The sequence below is a fragment of the Vicugna pacos genome, chromosome 15, assembly GCF_048564905.1.
Source record: "Vicugna pacos chromosome 15, VicPac4, whole genome shotgun sequence".
NCBI classification, from domain to species: Eukaryota; Metazoa; Chordata; class Mammalia; order Artiodactyla; family Camelidae; genus Vicugna; species Vicugna pacos.
Genome location: NC_133001.1, coordinates 28,351,673 through 28,372,604, shown reverse-complemented (window position 1 = coordinate 28,372,604; position 20,932 = coordinate 28,351,673). Strand labels below are relative to the sequence as shown.

Below are 20,932 nucleotides of genomic sequence, written 5' to 3'. Positions count from 1 at the left end.
GGCTCAGTATAAGAATAAACAGGCTGTGAAGTTAAACTTGTTAAACAATCTCTGAATAAGATGCTGACATTGCCTTTTATTCCTGCTTTCACAGAGGTTTGATGAATTCTTTTTAGTCACCCTCTTCAGTCTTCTTATAACCCAGATGAGTGTCTCATCACTCTCACCATAAGCACCACACTGGACTAAACACTCCCCGACCCAAAGGAAAACATAAAAACAATCTCGGGAGAAGCACAGTTAAAAAAGAACATGTCCTTAACTTCTCATTTACTCTCTTCTCTAGCGAACGATTGCCATCCAAACACCACCACTGCCACCATAACCCACCCCACCCCCCACCAAAACTTGAAACAACTGCTTTAAATTTCTTTTAGTGCAGCAAGCAATAGCTTGTAAAAGGATGCAAACCAGCTGAAACATTTGACAGACAGTGTTAAATACCAGGGAATTCCTATCAACCATTTTACTTTAAAAGGTACTTTGATGTTGGCTATCTTTCATGTACCTCTTTCATGGCACATTAATAAAGAAAACGGAGCTGAAGTAAATCAAGTCCCAAGGTCACATCTAGAATTACAGCACTGTAGGTACCTGATGAAATACGGATTAATGCTGCATGAGTAGTGAATAAATAAAAGCTCTCTACCCACCAATCAGGCAAGTTTTACAAGTGCTTCTGAACTTTATTCTGCAACTAGACCTGAGACATCTTTAATCCCCCATGCCCCTGAAACCTAATTATCATAATGTGAACCCAAATGTTAGGGTCCCTTCAAAATGCAAGTGCTGTGAAGCGGAAAAGTAATGGGAATTAAGCTGGGTGTAACCTTAGAAATGTACGGATGTGGGGAACTTAAAAGTGGTATTTCAATAAGTTAGGAGAGCGTAACACAAAGATTTAGCCACACAAAATATATTAGAATCAAAAGGTGACCCCCTCCAAAAAAAAATAAATAAACCCCATATAAAACACAAGTAAGGTGGATTCAAAAACTACTATTTACAAATATTAATTTCTGGCTCCAAAATTTCAGCTCCTCTAAAACCAAATGAAAAGCATCTCAACAACAAAGAATTCTAGCAGTTTTGCATTTTTCTAATGCAACTGAAACAAGAAATAGAACCATAGTGATTCTGCACAATCCAAATGGTTCTAATAAAAAAAAAAGGTGTTCCCAAATAATGTGTTTTTGAAAATTGGTTCAAATAAATCAAAATGTTTTTTGGAAAATCAATAATATATATATTTTTAAGTTGGCCAATAATATATATATTTTTAAGTTGGCTGATTTCACCAAATACACCATTTTTTGAAAGATCTATGTATAAATATTTCCCCTACCTATTTAGAAGCATTAGAATCTTAAAAACTATTTTTTCTACTCAATGATGTCTCTATGACAAAATACTGTTTATCTGATGTATGTACTTTAAGAAATAACAGAACTCTGTATACATGAAATTAGTGAATTCCATTCTACTTCTAAGACCACAGTAAAATGTTAGTTTAGAGGAGTATCTAAGAATATAAACTGTACATACACAAACTGATATGGACAGAGAAAAAGAGTAAAACAATTGCTCAAAATAAAGCATTGTTCTTTCCTTTCTAAAGGTTATCAAAAACACTCATAACATTCCAAATATCATCAATTCTTACATTAATGCTGAACATGTTTAGTTTATATTTTTGGTTCTGTTACAGCAAATACACTTGTCTAAACAGAACATCTGTTTTGGTTATAATACATTGTATCTTTGGCAAGAACTTATAATAAAACTAACAAAAACAATCAAGAATCTTTATTGGATCTGGCAACAAAAGCAGATTTGTAACCAAAAACCTACAGACGTGAAATGACCATCACTGGGCTCTAGGCCAGTTCTAATCTAAGTCAATAAACAAAGATCTCAAGAGTTAAGGGGGGTAGAGGGAGGCTGGGGTAATTCCTGCAGATACTTAAGTTGGACTTGGGGATGCAGAAACACATGGGTTACAAACTGCTATAACACATTTTATTTTGATCAAAAACTGTCAAACTGAATCTGAATCCAAACAGTATTTTAAAATCACACACCCACACACACACACACCCCATAATTATTCATTCCTTATGCCTCCCTTCCAACATATCTCACTGAAATGGTTTATTTAAATATACAGGTATATTTTTTAAAACATTCTGGCCATTTCAATAAAATGAGCACACATTATATTGGTTATATAACAATTTTATTTTAAAATTTACTTAATGTCACAAACATCCCAGAAAGCAAGCCTTACAAACAAGAGTCTAATGTTTACAACAGTCACAGAAATGGAGAGAGGAATATCAATAGGTGAAAGACAACAAAGTCCTAGAATATGACAGCACCTTTTCTCAAGTCATCACCTTAGAAAGAAGTGAGACAAATACTGTATCATCTTAACTTGTCATTAAGCATAATAATAAAACTAACATTCAAAAAAAAAAAAAATTAAGGCTGTCCCAGCTCGAAAGCTAATTCATGGCCTTCATCACTACTAGAAACTGCAAATGGAGGAGACAGTTGTTTAAATACAAAATAAATACAGAAATTATTGTAGTAGAAATAAATAACAGCAACCACAAATCTTCCTCCATACAGAAGAATTTTAACTTCACAGCATTATGAGTTTCACATAGCTAGACACATCTTAAGTTGTACATAACTAAGCTTGTTGATTTGTTGGAAAGTAAACTTCTTTAAACCAAAACAAAAGAAACAGGCCCAGGTGGTTCAGGACATGGGAGATCTGCTCCACGTTATTCCAATAGAATCTTCAATGGTCAGATTTCAAAGGAAAATTTAGAAATCATCCCATCAAAATCTCTATCAAAAATTCCTTCCACCATCACAAAAGTCCTTATTACAGTTTATTTTGTTAGATGAGGTCCAACAACTCAAGTAGTTGAAAAACTTTTCTGATCCTGACTCTAACACACATCAATGTCCACAAACTTGAAAAGCAAGCCTCCAGATCTTGACTATAAATTATTGATTGAAATGCTAACTAATACAGTGTCTCTGGCACACCACTAGAGACCTCACACTGGACATCAATCCCATTGCTAACCAACATCATCTTGGGAGCCACAAAACCTATTTCTCTAATTTCTCCATAAGGGCATCAAGAGACTATCAAAAGCTGCGCTGAGATCCAGATGTGCCTACCAGTCTAGTTTTCCTAACAGAAAATGAAATAAAACCAACACGTTTTATTTATAGAAAACACTTGCTGACTTCCAATGGTTATGTCTAGTGTCCCTTCCTAATTGCTTATAATCCATCCTTTTATCATTTGATAATAATCTTGCCTGATCAAGATCACATTCGATAGTCATTTGTATGAACTTCCCCCTTTGGGACATCAAAATAATACATCTGCCCAATTCCAAGCTTCCACAATTTCTCAAAAATTACCAACAGTGGTACCAAATTTTTATTCGCAAGTCTACTCAGAACTCCAGAAAATGTTTCTTCTGGGCCAGAAGATAAAATGAGAAACAGAAACTCTCTAACTATTACCTTATTTTAGTTACATTCCACTTTTCTTTAATGATGTTTACTCTATCTTTTCAGCCCCCAAATCATTCTGTCTCACAAACCAAAATAGGAGTTGAATAATTCCACTTCCTCTTGGCCACTGATTAGGATGACGACATTACCTACAAGCAGTTGAGATCTCTTCTCTCTTTCCTAAGATAATCATTATAAACCTTTCATACTATACTTAGCATTAGATGGGAGGCAGTTAACAAAGTGATTCAGGCCATAAGCTTTAGTCTTCCAGTGCTGTTTTTAGAAGATCAGTGACTCTCACACACATGCTTGGTTACTTGTACTTTTTTCAGCATTGTATATGCCCTTTTAAAATCCACACTTGGCCAAAAGTTCACAGCCAGTACATACCATACTGATTTACTTTCAGTTCCCAGTCTTCTTCTGGTGGCAAAGACCATGGAAGTCAATGCACTCTATTCAGAATATGATGGAATATGTGCATTTTAAATAATGTGATTAAATATAGAAAGGCCAAATCAAATACTAGATAATAGCAGACATCCAAAAATTAAGAAAAATGAATGTAAAATAAAAATGGATCCAAACTTGGTTTAGTAAAGGACAATTCTTGTGTAATGTAATTCATAGTCTTCTTAAAAAAAAAAAAAGCATCCCTGATAGAATACTTAAGCAATTTTCTGATACATTTTAATGAATGTAAGACGTAGCAAACCAGTCATCTAAATTTTGTTTTCTTTTTTCTAATGTAATTGTCTTATATCCTCTTTTTCTGTAGAATTTTGTTACCAAGAGTACATATGTTAATAAAGTATATGAAAAGCTTTCTTTGACATGAGGAATTTTAATTGAGAAAATTCTCTCCATTTTAACTCTTTCCAGAGAATTTGGAAAGGACTGTGGTTTGTAATTTCACTGGTAGATCACATTAGTCCAGCTCACATACCCCAATGTGTTCTGAGAACTGTTACCTTATTTTCTTTCCTTAGGAGGATCTTTTGCAATTTTGTCAGATAATCTAAATTGTATTTCTAAGAGCTTCCCAACTTCTCATTAGGGAATCTCACAATCTTATCTCTTAACTTTGCATCTTTAAAGGTTCAAATATGAAATTTCATACAGCAATGTTTTTCAAATTTTTCTGATCATCATTGTGTGAGATAACAGAAAATATATGTATTGGTTTCAACCCCAGGTTCCCAGCCACAGAGCTCCTGAAATCCCTGTAATTTCCTAAGTGATAAGAGCACCACAAGCATCTTTTCCTCTTCCATCTAAGTGTTCATCTGTATCCTTTTATAATAAGCCAGTAAATGTAAATGAACTGCTTTTCCTGAGTTTTAGTAAATTAATCAAATCCGCAGACAGGTACCAGAGGTTGGGAACTCCAAACTACAGCCAGTTGGTCAGAAGTCCAGGTGACAACCTGGGCTAGTGACTGGCTTCTGAAGTGCAGGGAAGGAGTTGGGGGATAGTTTAGTGTTGTGGGACTGAGCCTTTAACCTGGGGAATCTGCTGCCATCTCTGGGTAAATAGTATCAGAATTGAACTGAATGGCAGACACCCAGCTGGTATCAGAGCACTGCTTGTTATATGTAGGGGTTCCCCCTGATACACACATTTTGAAATTAGGTTCAGGAATGCAAAAGAACTGACAATAAGAAATACACTCAGGGAAGGGTACAGCTCAGTGGTAGAGTGTGTGCCTAGCATGTACAAGGTCCTTCAACTCCTAGTACTTCCATTAAATAAAAATGAAACAAAATAGAAACCTAATTACCTCCCCCTCCAAAAAGAAAAATTATAAGAAATACGCTCTACATCTCAACCCAGTATACAATACATGTATGTAACCAAAACAAATATTCATAAAACATGTAGCTTCACTACATAAAATGAACTCTATTTTCTATTCTTTTCTATTTAATTTTTTTAAATGCTGGTTGGAAACAAATATATTGACTTCACCTTCCACCAGTGGGTTGTAACCTATGATTTGAAAAATATGGCCCTAGAGAGCTCATATGTCATGAAAAGATGAGGATAATAAGGACGTGAATCTGGATGATACAGATAATGAGGACATAAATCCATCACACTTTACTTCAGCCTGGGTAGTTTCCTTAAAATGTATCTCATATACCATACCACATGAAGAGAATTCCTATTAGTAAAAGATAAGAAGAGTTGTTATGTCTGTATCTACCGAAACTTTCCCTTTTTGTCACTCTCTATCCCCATACCTTGCTTTCAATTCTCCATTTAGAATTTATCACTAATTAATATAGTATATATAAACACACACACACACACGTTTCTTTTCATCTGTTTTCCCCACTAGAGTAAAAGTTTCAAGACAGGTAACTGTCTTGCTCGCCACTCTTACTCCCAGCACATAGGACTGTATCTGCCATACAGTTTGGGTACTAACAACACTGTGCTGATTGTATGAGAGTACATGGGATGCTTTTATTCTGGTTAAAGTCCCAAAAGCCGGCTTCACCAATGTTAGCAATCCTTCTGTTTGAGAGGAGGGACGGGACGGGGTTAGAGTTGAAAGAGGAAATTTCTTTAAGAAGATTGTTGGATTGCTGTGGCACTTCTCCTGCTGCCCCAACATCTCATGTGAAAGTGTCCCACTCACCCCATGCCAAGTGAGAGGGGTTTTATTGGGACCAATATGTGAACATAAGAAAGAACAGATGCAAACACAAGCATAGGAGAGAAAGAGAACAAAGAAGGGGAGAGAGCTGCGCTAAGGAAAAGTTATTGATCCCCTCTGAAAGTAGGCAAGGAAGCATGAACCAAGATGGGCCTGCAAGAGGAAGTGGGAGGTAGCTTTCAAGAGATTCTGTCCAAGAGGACTGAATAGCAAAAGGACCCAGAGAAGAGCAGCCAGCCTGAAGCCTGAGTCTGGAGGAGAGTCATAACTAGTCAGCCAGAGATACCTGCCAAGTCACACGGATGGCAGTTCAAGGGTCATGTTGGTAAAAATCTTACAAAACAAAATCCAAAGTTTTTCAAAAATACCCCATGGACGAATGAATCAGCAATGGTAAATGGGCCACCGAGAAGACTCTATCCTCAGACTGCAACTGTCCCCACGTTGTAAGACTACGTTCCTTCTCCCTATTGTCAACTCTGAGGACTAAACTTGCAGGGATCAGAAAATTCAGCTAGTGAATTGGGGATGAAGAGAAGAATAACAAAAGGGGAAGACAGAGGAAGCTAACAATGCCCCCTGAAAGCCCCTACAGTAAAGTAGTGTTTCCCAGATACGGAATTTAATTCATATCAAGTTTGGAGCTTCAATTATTACACTAGGGAAGATATTTCAATTGCTAAAATAAGACATTTCTAATGACTAAAAACGAATGAAGAAGCTGAGACTGTGTCCATTATTTCAGCCAAGGACAGAAAGAACTACTGCAAACATGAATAAGGAGTGGGATTAGTAAATTAAAAGTTGTTTTCTTCTTGTACCTATTGAGTCTATTTCAGTCAATTAAACATTTACAAGTGACAAATATTTGTTGAATGAATACGTAAGTAATATAACTAGAATAAAATACAATAAAGTAATACCATTCTCTGAGTAGTGAATTACAAATTATGTTTATTTTCCTTTTTGTATTTTCCTGGATTTTTCAAAATCTCTCTTTTGAGCATGCTTAAAAGAAAGAAAGAAAGAAAAAAAGACTAGTAAATGACCAGAGAACAATGTCATGCACAAGTTTTACAGGCACTCATACCAAGAGGAAACAAGTACAAGAAACAAATAACTCTTAATTCAAAAGTGTAAACAGAGATGATTAAAAATGATCATCTTCTAGTTTTCCCTTATGATTTATGTCTTTGATGTCAGAAAACACCAAATTTTAAATTTAAAGTAGACTAAAAATAGAAAATCAAGTAGTGATCTTGTTGCCAGTAATATGGAAGATTAGCTACCTAGATCAACAGTTTACTGAAAATAACTAAAAATCCTAGATATAATACATCTCAAATGCATCAGTGTGTTGGCAAGGAAGAAATATTCAATCTAGAAATAATAAAGTAAGCATGGGAACCTTGATTTCTGAAGCTGACTTTCACCTGAGGGCACTGCCGAACCAGGTGAATTTTACTTTCTATCTTCGTGGCCTCAAAGAGCGTCACAGAACTTGAGGACAAAACTCAGAGTCCACCTAAGATGGTGTTAACAAATGATTCCCCCAACTACCCTCCCACATATAAAGCTGATATCCCAAAGGCTTAAACCCCCAGCATAAGGGTCAAAGTTGTACCCTGTACCCTACCCCCAGGATACTGCAATGAAAATGGTCTATCTCAAACGTTGTCACAGGAACAATCTCTGATGAGAATATGGAACCACAAGCCATCTCTCTTGTTTGCAGCCTAAATTCACACTACCTGGGTGGCCAGAAAAAAATTCAAGCCGAGAATTTAATTTACGTGATCCCAAACTGGTAGTGTTCACAGGAGCCTGGCAGAAGCAAATGCAAATCATCTTTGAAGCAACTCACAATCAATCTGGGCCTCAATGAATTCCCACAGACACAGTTCCATGAAAATAAGGAGTTTTCAAAAAAATTAACTGAACAGAAAAGGAAACAAAGGAGAACTAGCAGTAAAAACAGATGGCAGAAATAGATTTGCAAGGATTATAGATATTAGAATTACCATGGACTACAAAATAATAATGTTTAGTATGATTAAGGAAATAAAAGATAGGTTTAAAAAATACACAATTTAAAAACTGTAAGAATGATCAAGCAGGTTTGAAAGAACATAAAGTTCTAGATATAAAAAGTATTAACTGAAATTAAAAATTAAATAGATGGATGTCAATTCTCCACAAATTAAATTGTAGAGCCAACTTAATTCCAATCAAAATCCCAGCAGGCCCATTTGTAGAAACTGAAAAGCTGATTCTACGATTTATTCAGAAGCACTATGGACATAGAATAGCCAAAACAATTTTGAAAAAGCAAAACTGAAGGAATGCACTATCTAACTCCATTACTTATTAAGCTACACAAATCAGCACCAAGTAGAATCAGTTAAACATATGAAGATTAATGTAAAGACATGCAGATCAATTAAACAGAACAGACTACAGAAGTAGATCCACATGTATATGAGCAGTTGCTTTTCAACAAAGATGTCAAAGCAATTCAATGAGGAAAGGACAATTTTTCAACAAATGGTACTGGAATAATCCATAGCCATATAGAAAAAAAGAACTTTGTACCATATATAAAAATTAACTTTAAATGGGTTATAGACCTAAATAAAAGAATTAAAGCTAAAAACTTCTAAAAAAATACAGTGGAAAATCATAGTGACCTTAGTTTTTCCAAACATTATTTACATAGGACAAATAGCAAGTACTGTACAAAAAAATTATTCTTCATCATAATTTAAAATGTTTGCTTTCCAAGAGACCATGTTGAAAAATGAAAAAGCTAGCTAAAAACTGGGAGAAAATGTTTACAAAACATGTATTTAACAAAGGATTTGTATTCAGCATAAATACAAAATACTCTTATTCAATAATAGGAAGAAAAACAATTAATTTTTTTTTAATGGCAAGACGATCTGGACAGATATTTAACCAAAGAAAATACATGGATGACAAGAAAGCAAATGAAGCTTCTCAACATCATGAATTGCTAAGGAATGTAGATAAAACCACAATGAGCAATCACTACACATGCACTAGAATAGCTAAATTTAAAAGACTGGGCATACCAAGCAGACTGATAATGATATGGAGAAACTGGAACTCTGATACACTGCTGGGTGGAAATGTAAAATGGTAAAACCACCTTGGAAAACAGTTTGGCAGTTTCTTAAGTTAAACATATACCTACCATACAACATAGTCATTCCACTCCTACTTATGCACTCAAGATAAATGAAAGCATATGTCAATGAAAAGATTTAACAAGAATGTTCATACAGCTTTATTTGTAATAGCCAAAACTGGCAACAATCCAAATGTCCATCAATAGGTAAATGAACAAACTAACTATGATTCAATCATGAAATAGAATACTACTCAGTCACAAGAAGAACAAACTACTGACATACAATATCATGAATGAATCTCAAAATAATTATGAATATACACTGTATGATTCCAATTACATACAAGTCTAGACAATGTAAACTAATCTACAGCTACATAAAGCAAATCAAAGGTTGCCTGGGGGAGGGAGAGGTCAGAGAGGTCAGGGTGGATTACAAAGGAACATGAGGAAATTTGGGGGGCAGTGGGTCTGTTCATTATCTTAATTGTGGTGATAGATTCATGGGAGAATGCAAATGTCAAAACTTATAAAACTGAAAACTTTAAATATGTACAGTTCATTTTATGTCAATTACTTCTCAAGCCCACTTATTAGCATGAGAAGACGGTAACATATTAAGTGGGGGACATGTAGAGTGTGAGTTCCTTTTTATAACACACAAATATATGCATACATAATAATCCAGAAATAAGCTAGAAATCTAAAAAATAAAAATAACAGTTTAGCTAATAGAAAATCCGGTCACTTATGTATCTTTTCCAATCAATCTGTAATAGTAAATATTATTAATATCTTTAAAGAAATGTTTGTTTTTTAATTTTAAGCAGAAGATTTTCATTAGCATCACTATTATTTTCACAAGTGAGTTAACCCTTCGGGGCTCAAGCTATTCCCTGCAATTAAGTTAGACTCAGGTAGGTCAACTTATCTCAAGCAACAAAACTTTGATTCCTTAAACTATATATTCCTTCTATTAAATGACTGGCACCCTACTGAAATAAAAGAAGAAAGAGGTAAAATGTGTATTCCACAGATGTCCAAAACCAACTCTTTATTTCCTAACAGGATCTGGCCATCTGCTTATCCTTGAATGACCAGGCCCCTTGGTATACATCTAACCTCAAAAATTACACCTCCTATCCTCCACCACAGCTCCCCCTCCCTTTTCTCATTCTTTCATCACACACCACACCTCTTCAGTTCATCCCATTTTCTAATTCTTTCACTAGCTTAATGAACAAGGTTATTAGGAAACAAAATTTAGACTATTCAATCTCATCCTTCCTTGAACCATTACTCTATGGCACCTACAGTCTGTCCCTGATCTTCTATTTCCCTTTGGTTACCCTGACTTTGTTTTCCTTATGTCTTGATTATACTCTTGGCTTACAGAATACTACACTAAATACAAGGACCCTCTCTTTTGGCTTATTCCAGTGGATCCTAGATTTCTTCTTCCTGTGTTGGGTTTGGTTTTGTTTTTGTTTTTGTTTTGGTGATCCTGTCAGTCATATACTTATGAGTTACCTATACTTAGTTATTACATTCCTCAAAAAGCAGTGGGAGATGGCACATGCTCTCTCCTAGATATTATCCATTATAACTATGTTCTAGAATTAAACCCTTTAGGATTTAGAATTCTACTGTAGTCTGGAAAAGAGGAGTGTGGCTTTTAGAGGTTCAAAGGAATAGTAAAGGAACAGTGGTGAATGAAAGCAGAACAACTACAGGCCTAGCAGCAGGACTAGAGGAATGGGTCATGCTATTCCAAAGTTATTTAGAAGTCAACTGTATACCTGTACAAAATGAAAGTATGTGAAAGGAACATCAGAAATGCTTTTAATTTGTAGTACTTACCTTAGCTCTCAGTTCTGAAGGCCAATGATTCATAGGCATCAAAACTTTGGGAGAAGAAGGTTCAGCTATTCAGGCTATAGTAGCTAGCCTTGTACACCACCCTACTGAATAGTCACTGGTTAGCTAGAGCCCTCACACAATGTACAGCCTGGAAAATCCTATGAATCCAAGAAAGCCCGAACTTGCTGCATCTGTGAGAGGTTTCAGGATACTGAAACTCAAATTTCTCCAAGATACAGACACTTTACATTGTCCTGCAAAGCTCTTACGAATAGTAAGAGCTGATACGGGGGCAAACAAGATGTACATCTTAAAGAGAGAAAGGAGAATTCATCATAGAAGGAACTTCAGAAGTTCCTTGCCTCTCAAAGGAAACAAGCATTCCTGACATCCTTACCAGTAAACAACATCCAGTGGTGCAAAGTAATTTTTCATTATCAGGTCAGCAAAGTAAGCTTCTGTTTCCCGGCAGGCAGTTCCATTTCCAATCACCACTGTGCTGCAGCTTCAAGGAGAAACAAAATGAGAAACTGGACGAGATCAAGGCATGCTTCTAAGCCAATCAGGAGACAATGTACAGAATGTACAGACAGTATTATCCAAGCAACCTCTCTACTATCTCACAGGGCAACACAGGCCTATGTAGAATAAAAGACACTGCCCTTGCACTTGGTATTATAGGAGGCAGTGGAGAAATGTTTTACAGTCACACCATCTCCAGAACAGTCAGCCTTCTTCCTATCTAGAAGGAACCAAATTTAGACATGAATGAGTAAACGCTGGAGCATTCTAAAACATAATAAAGAATTGTAACTGAGTTATGTGATATATTGTCAAATAATTTCTGAAGCTTCTAACTGCTCCATTCCTAAGATCCATGAAAAAGGAAGGAAGGAAGGGAGGGAGGGAGGGAGGGACAGAGGAAGTAAGGAAAGGAGGAAAGAAAGAAAGAGAAGGCCCAAATAGTAGAATTAAATGCTCACTTTTGCTCATATTACCACCTTTGTTTAGTGAAGGCGGCAGAGGAAGGGAGCAGCATTCCTCCAGGGCCTCCAAATGTAGAGTTCTCCAGCAGCTTGCCCCAGCACTGTTTTACACGGTTCCTTCTCTCTCACCAAGGACTTCCCTTAATCCCTCCCTCCAAATTAGGGACTTCAAAGTTATCTCTTACTGGCTGTGCCACTGAAGTACTCAAAAGGTTACTTATTTTCATACTTGAAATTCAGCAAAAGCCTCTTTATTTTCTCTGCCTCTCGGAAGCCTTGTCCACAATGCAAGTAAACCACATCAGTATGAAGTATCTGACCTTAGAAAAAAAATGAAAACAATAAGCCATTTTGTTAAGAAACTACAAAGCGTAACACACCACTGATTTGATTAAGCAAGCTGAACCTGAAAAGGGAACTGTTCATCTTTTAAAATGTAGTCTGAATCATTCATATTCCTTAATCGGATTCTCCCTAAGCACTCTGAAATTTTATTTCCTAAGTTACCAGGACTCTGTTTCACTACACAAAATCATTATTGACTACATACTACACTATACCTAAAAGAAAAATGATTTTTAATTACACTGAACATCAGCAAGAGTAAAAGCTAACACCTCCTAAATATTTACTGTATGTCAGACAGTGTTGTAATACTATTCTATTTCTTTTGGGGGGTTGTAGATATGTAAATTTCTTTACCATACATAATTCTTTCAGCTGTTTATGAATTGTGAGTTTTAGTGTATATTATATTTCAGCTAGAAATATATTTTAAAATTTGAGGGTAACTACTTAAAGAATAGAAATAATTAGCTAAGTGACCAACTTGGGAAGTCAGTCAAAGAACAACAGAATTATCTCAAAGAAAGTGGAAGGACAGAAATGATAATGTTAAAAGCAGAAATTAATGAAATAGAAAAAAACGTAACAGGATCAATAAAGTTTAAAATTAAAAATCATTTGTTAAGAAAAATACATACTTTTAGCAATACCAATCAGGAAAAAGAAAGGGTAGAAGACACAAATATATTATATTAGAAAGAAAAGAACTAGAGATTCAGGACAGATTTAAAAAGCACAGAGATTATTATAAAAAACTTTGCTAATTTGGATTAAATGATGAAATGGATAAATTCTTGGAAAAGTCTTAACAAAACAGACCAAAAATACATGCATGTATATGTACGTATGTGTGTGCAAAATTTTAAAAAGAACCATCCTATAAGCAATATAAACACAGCAAAGGATAAAAGCCATATGATAGCTCAAAAGATGCAGGAAAAAACAATGACAAAATATATTTCCTATGTATTATAAAAATCCATAGCATAAAAAGAGACAGAGCAAGTAGGAAAGCAAAATAAAAAACCTGTGACTTTATCTATAAAAAAGTATCCCCACAAAACCCAAAAGATCAGCAGGTGGGAACAATGCACCAACAACTACTGAGACCGTCATGCACGGCATTTCTGTGAGAGGAGGCAGAGAGAAACAATAAACCACAGAGAAACAATACTTATCTCATGGACCTCAGATTTTCCCTGGAAATCACAACAAGTCTGTTTGAGAACAGGTAGTGAAACTGGAAAAGACTTTCACATACTCTAATTTATAGGTCAGTACAAAGGTTGCATAGTTAAGTTCAAAAAAGATTAGAAAAAAAAAAAGATTAGAAAAATCTGATCTTTGAACTCTTGAAACTAACAAGTAGAATATCCTTTTTTTTTTAACATTTTTTATTGATAAGAAGAATATCCTTTTAAAGACAAAATCCCACAATGAGAAAAAAACTGAGAATCATATCCACATTGAGCAAGGTAAGGACAGTATAGGCAAAGGCAAAAAAAAAAAGTCTAGATAAAAAGGAGGAAAGCAAAAAGAATGCAAATTTCAGAAATTATAAGGTTATCTCTCCGTCCAAAGAGATATAAAACTTTTCCTTCTTAACAATTTGGAAAAAACAGAAATGATTTCTATTCATATACAGCTAGAAAAGAATTTCCCTGCCCAGCCTTCCATTCTAAAAGTTGAGGAAAACTAACTTTATTAAAACTAAGCAACAGAAAAGGATCATGGTCAAATTAGATATAGAATGATTATTTTTCAAAACTGGAAATAAAAAAGACTAGCATAATGCCCCTATAGAAGATGTGCCCCAAAATAGAGAAAAACTGTAACCTAAAAAAAAAAAAAAAAAAAAGAAAATGAGAATAAAATAAATCAGAATTTAAAAATCTGAGAAATAAGAGAACTCAGGTATTAATTATGAAAGAAAAAGTTATTCCAGAACCTAAACCAAAAGAAACACAAGAAAAATTAAAAAGATAAAAAAAATTTCAAGGTGAAGAAGTTCACCATAAAATTGTGACCTATTTTTTAAAGTATCAAGTGGGAATTCAAAAACTTAAAAACGTAATAAATTACTCAACTCAATGGATAGATTTAATACCAGAACAGAGGATTAATTAAAGATAATCAATAGAAAATAAAAGAATGGAAAATAGAAGAGGAAATTGATTGGTCTGATATACACGTAACTGGAATTCCAGAAATAGCTGCAAGAAGCTTTACAACCTTCCAGGAGAATTCATGTCCCTCCACCCTGCCAAAAAAAGACAAAACATACACACACATACATACGCAGCTAAACGCATAAGAAAACTGAAAATCACAAAGAGGAAATCTTAGCAGCCAGAGGAGAAAAAATTATTACCTTCAAAGTAGCAATAATAAGATTTTTAGCTTACTTCTCAACAGAAACTGTAGTAGCCAGGAAAAAAGAAAAAAAAAGGAATGACATCTTTAAAGTACTAAAAATAACTGTCAATCTTGAATTCTACACCCAGCAAAAATATTTTTCAAAATCAAAGGCAAATCAGAAACTTTCAGACCAAAAAACCTAGACAAGTTGTCACCAGCTGATTCCATATTGAAAAGTAATAGCCTAGAATTTCAGGCAGAAAGAAAATGATCTCAAATAGAAACACAGAAATGCAGAAAGAAATAAAGAAAATAGAAAGGTTACATATATGAGTAAACAGGCAAAAAAAAACTGACTGGACAAAACAATAAAAATATCTCCTGGTATTTAAAATATATACAGGATTAAAATGCATCATATATAAATGCATCACAACAAACAGAAGTTGATGGGGGATAAAGTCTGAGCCTAGTTAATCCTCAGTGTCTCCACTGTGACATAGGGAAGGGCATAAATGATAGCAATATGGTGAGTGTTTGGGTCAACAAAGAGGACAAATAGGAAGTTTGATTCTGATTCCCGTATCACTTTTTGTGAGAAAACTACCTTCTAGTCCTTGAAAATTAACATTATTTACAAATCCTTGTGAAATATAGAAAGCAAAATTTAAGGACAACCAACCAACTTCTATACAAAAAGCTGAAAGATATACTTACTGGTAGGAGAAATTATAGCTAATTTGCAACCATGCTTGTAACCTGGATCCACTCCCATCAAAGTGCGCCCTGGAACAGGGCTTGTTAAAAGGAGCTGACGAAGGTTCCGTCCAAACATCATTACTGATTCTTTCTCTGCGTCTGATGTCAGTTTGGCTCTTTAGAAATTGAAAAAAGAAAAGAAAAAAGATAAAGTATTCTGTTTTTCATTCATTCAAATTTTCTTCCAGAAAAAGAACACAATTTATTTTATACAATTATTCCTCCCGAAAGCATTTATCATAACAAAATAACTTAAAAAAATCATATACAAAATTATATTGAGTCTATGTTTGCTAATCTCAGTAATACATGATACCATAAACAATCCTCTGGCATCAAACCTGCTGAGTTTGTCATACCTACACTTCTCCTCTAACTGCTCTTCTTCGTATTAAAAAATCTACATGTATAAATATCTGTGTATATGAGGGAGACAGTGTATAAAGATTGGGACATTACATGGGATGTCAAATTGAAGTTTATTAGCTGATTAAAAATATAAATACATAATTAGTGATAAATTATTGAATCATAAGGAGGCTCCTCTATCAATACTTAGTTTTATATCTTCACCTACATATATCTCAATGTCATCTTCTCACTCTATTCCATTTTCCACATCTACCCTCCTCGTCATTCCTCAATGATGTGACAGGAACACAGATGCTAATACCAGTCCAGAACCATGCCTCATATAAACAATTTCCTAATTTTATCCAGAGAAGCTATTAAAAGTCTAATTTTAAAAACTTATTCTAGGATAAAAGAATACATGTCTATATTGGACTTAGAGGTATTTGGAAACTAAATTTTACACCATTCATCTATTTAACAAAAGTTCTTAACGTATTATTTCCTGAAATTCAAAAGAATTTATAAAAATATGTCTTATCTATTAGACCAGGTTAAAAAAAAATGCATGCCATTAGCCACAAGAAAATTGAGAGAACAAAAGTAATTAAAAGCACACTTCACTGAGGGAGAATTATCTACTTATCTGAAGGCACATACACCTAACTAGCATTTGTTTTTCTGGCTTAATTCAGTTTCTTAAGGCTTTTCGCTAACATTTCACTGTCATTCTCCCTGCATTCAGCCAAGCAACATGAAAATATCATTACAAGCATTTCTAAAAGAACAATAAGTGTTATGCTAATGGGAACACATAGAAAGTATAGCTAAATCAGGAGAACTCTCTAAAAGAAATGTCTTCTCAGGTGAATCAAGGATAAGCAATAGTTAAGCAAACAAAGGCAGGGAGAGTAGCTGGAAGGCATGAAGAAAATACTCTGAGCAATGGAAGCAGCATATGTAAAAGCTCAGGGCTCATTACAGAAAAAGTAAGTCATTTCATATGATAAAGTGAAAAGAAATACCAAGACAAAGGACTGCAGAGAAAGAAAAAAACAGACCACAAATGGTCATGCACATTCTTCTAAAGAGCTTGTATTTTATCCTGGAGACAAAGAAGATCCACTCGAAGATTTTAAGTAGAAGAGTGGAAATAAACAGATGGGAATTTTAGCATGGCAATGTGGAATATGTATTAGAAAATACAAGACAGAAATTATATATGACCCAAGTATAGTAATTCAGACAAGAAATGATGATGCCCTGAACTAACCATGGATATACTTTCTCCTAGTAATGACAGAGATAAAGAGGAGGCAACATTCAAGATATAATAAAAGATAGTATAAAAGACAGCAGTTGGAAACTGATAATGTCGTCTTGGTGAAAGAGGTATGTGTGCCAAACATGGATGAATGATCACGATAGTCATGAAAATAAGAAATGCAGTGAGACTATGCATGTTATATAGTCAACTGAATAAAACAGCTGCAAAAAATGTCGTCTCTATGATGTCTTTTAATATACACACATGAATAGAGAAAAGTGGTTAACAATGGTTATCTCTAAGCAGTGAAATGTTTTTTTCCTTTGTGTTTTACAGATTCTTCCAATTTTTCTACATTAGGACAAATTTCTTTTTTAATTCGAGAATTAATTTGCTTTAAAAAAAATCAATTGGGGGTTTTCCCTTTCAACTGCTGTTCAGGTAATTATAAGAATTTCTATTAAGAAACACATCTGTAGACAATATCTGCAAGCCAACTTATGGACTGAAATAAGAGATATATTTTTTAACCACAGGCATTTTAGAAAAAGAAAAGGAAAGTGCTCTTGCTTGCCACTGCTAAGGGAAGTCAGAGAAAAATTATACATTCAACAATCCCACACCAAACTGCATACATCAGATCTCAGTGAAATTATTCCACAGGCTACTCAAATCAAATATATGCAAAAATGTCAAAAGCACCACTGGACATTATATGTGACATGAGAAAAAAAGAAAAGAATATAAAAATTTAAGTAAGATAATTTTCTTTTTTTTCCTTCATTAAGAACAGAATTTCTTTTTCAAAATTTTATGTCCTCAAAGCAAGCAATGTTACTTCACACAGACTTGAAATGAGACAGGATTTCAAAAGAAACAATATTTTTAAGGGATACCTGGACTAAAAAGGATGAATTAAGAGACTGAATGGCTCTGATAAAAAGAAGTTGGACAAAGGCATTACATGTCCTTTTTAATAGTATCTCCTCACTCCCTACTCTAAACACCTTCAAAGTCAATGACCAAGTCCAGTAAGAAAAAAACAGACAAACATTATAAAGGCTGCTATAACTTCTAGTGAGGCTGAAGACACGGCTAGAAAGCTACAGCTCCCAGATGACCCTTGCTGAAACTTACAAATATGTGAGAAAGAAGGAAATCTATAGCACATAGGAAGAAAATATGAAGGCATGGCTGTCTTCTAAAGATTGACTACCAAGACAAAGGCTAGACAGAAGCAAGAAAGAGGGTTTTTGCCTCCCAACATTTCTGTCCATCTCCTCCCCTAAAAACGTTCCTGTGTCTCACCTCTTTTGCAGTTCTTTGTAACCCTTAGTTCTTCTGCTAGTCCATTTAGCTGGTCACTTTAATAATCTCCTAAAATTTGCTCATCATTGCTGATAATTATGCATTCAACCAGCTCCCATTTGGAGTTAAAACATACACATTAGCTTTCTCTCATAGTAATACATTCATCATATGCTCCACTGATTGTCTTATGCTTTTTTTGGCTCTCTTGCCTCTAAAGCTGCTGCCAACTAACTTCTCCATTAACTTCTTAGTCTGTTTCTCCCAAGCCAAATCTCTCATCAATAAAACCATTTGTTTGGCTTGGTCGTCAAATTACAAGACTGGTATTGCTGAACTGGAAGGGGTACACATTAAGTGGTCAAGATTTGAAAAGTATACCATAATTAAGAGCTAAGTTTTGTGATCTATGCACGTGAAAGCCTCTACAGACTGAAATCTAGGCTTAAATTTAAGACTTTGTGATTCTGACTCAGTCCTTTGAATTGGTTAATGGATCAACAAATATTTACTACATGCTTTAATGGGCCTATTACCACACATAAAAATAAACAGTACACAAAGTTAAATAAGACAAGATGCATACCTGAACTCTCTACAAAGAAGAGGATAAATAAGGCGTTTAAAGGAATCATCCAGAGAGTCGTACAAGATCTTCATTAACTCTGGCCTTGCAAAGCCACGTGGTCTCCACCTGCAAAAGAGAACAGTCTATAGTAAAACTGATGTAACAATAAGAAGACAGTAAAAGGGCTTCTGGAAGAAGATAGAGGAAGTGGAACAGAAAATGGGAGGAAAAAAACCTTATTAAAGCCAAAGTAACATAATCTGTGAGGAGAGACTGTGATGTCTGAAAATTATTACTATGACATCTGGAGTTCTTGTTTTTAAAAACTTGGTAACCATGGTCACACATAAAATTTAAGGGGTCAAAACAACACAAAAAAAAACTTTCTCAATCTGAGAAGAGTCTCTGAAGTTTTATTAATAATGGTCAAAAATGTTAAGATTTAAGACAGTCACCAAAACCCCACTGCTATAGACTGAATTATGTCCCCTAAAATTAGTATGCTGAAGCCCTAACTCCCAAATGGGATGATATTTGGAGATGGGGTCTTTGGGAGATAATCAGGTTTAGATGAGGTCATGAGGATAGGGCCCCCATGATGGGATTCACATCCTTATAAGGAGAAATATCAGATACCCTCCTCTATCTTTGCTCCTGCCAGGTAAGAAGGCAGTTGTCTATAAGCCAAAAGGAAGGTTCTCACCAGGAACCAAATCAATCTGACCTTGATCTTGGACTTTCAGCCTCCACAACTGGGAGAAAATAAATTTCTCACCAGAATGCATGGCCAGTTGTGCCAGATTATGTTTTTGCTTTGTTTTGTTTTTTTCAGAAAAACTCAGAAACATGCATTTATATGAAAATCCTAGAACTTTCAAATATTGGCTACTTATTCAAAATTATCTAAAATGACCAACATTTGTACGCCAAGATTATATAAAAATCCAAACAAAAATATGTGAATAGACAGGATTTGTCCTTTCAGCAGCCAAGATCTTAAAGTACTAAAATCCCCTTCTCAGAGACATTCTCTTCAATTCCCAAATCCCTGAGAATAATACCCTCCACTCATGACCATCTTGTTAGAACCCATAAACATCTATTAGTAATTTTAAGTATTTACAGTGGATCAAAACAATGTAAAACAAGGCTGAGCAAGGATATCAAAGATATGAACAACAAAATCAATCAATAGGATCTCACTGACATATACAGAACACTAAACCCAACAACAGCAGAATTCATTTGATTTTTTTTCAAGTGCCCATGGAACATTTACCAAGAAAGATCATATTTCCTGGGCCAAATTACAAACCTTAACAAATGTAAAAGAATTTAAATCATACAAGTGTATGTTCTCTGACCATAATGGGATGAAACCAGAAATCAGTAACAGAAAGAAAACAAGAAAATCTCTGAACACTTAGAAATTAAACAACATACTTCTAAATAATCCAGGGGTCAAGAAAAAGTCTAAAAGGAGATTTTTTAATTAGATAAATCTGAATAAAGATGAAAATGCAACATATCAAAATATGTGGACACAGATAAATCAGTGCCGAGAGGGAAATTAATAGCACTAAAATGTTTACATTTAAAAAAAAAAATCTCGGGGGAGGGTATAGCTTAGTGGTAGAGGGCATGCTAGGCATGTATGAGGTCCTGGGTTTGATCCCCAGTAGCTCCAATAAACAAATAAACCTAATTACCTCCTCCCATAAACAAACAAACAAACAAAACACACACACACACACACACACACACAAAACAA

The 20,932-nt window shown here is 34.7% G+C and overlaps 1 protein-coding gene across 3 annotated transcripts in view; it reads right to left on the bottom strand.

The window, feature by feature from the left end:
- SRBD1 (S1 RNA binding domain 1) overlaps positions 1-20,932 on the bottom strand; it is a 169,400-nt gene that overhangs the window by 109,079 nt on the left and 39,389 nt on the right. For all 3 annotated transcript variants that reach the window (XM_015249703.3, XM_006216451.4, XM_072937776.1), the window contains 4 exons: positions 19,180-19,287; positions 15,626-15,783; positions 12,435-12,525; positions 11,617-11,724 (listed from right to left, as the gene is read on the bottom strand). In XM_015249703.3, the coding sequence (XP_015105189.1) occupies positions 11,617-11,724; positions 12,435-12,525; positions 15,626-15,783; positions 19,180-19,287 (465 nt within the window). The remainder of the gene's footprint in view (positions 1-11,616; positions 11,725-12,434; positions 12,526-15,625; positions 15,784-19,179; positions 19,288-20,932) is intronic.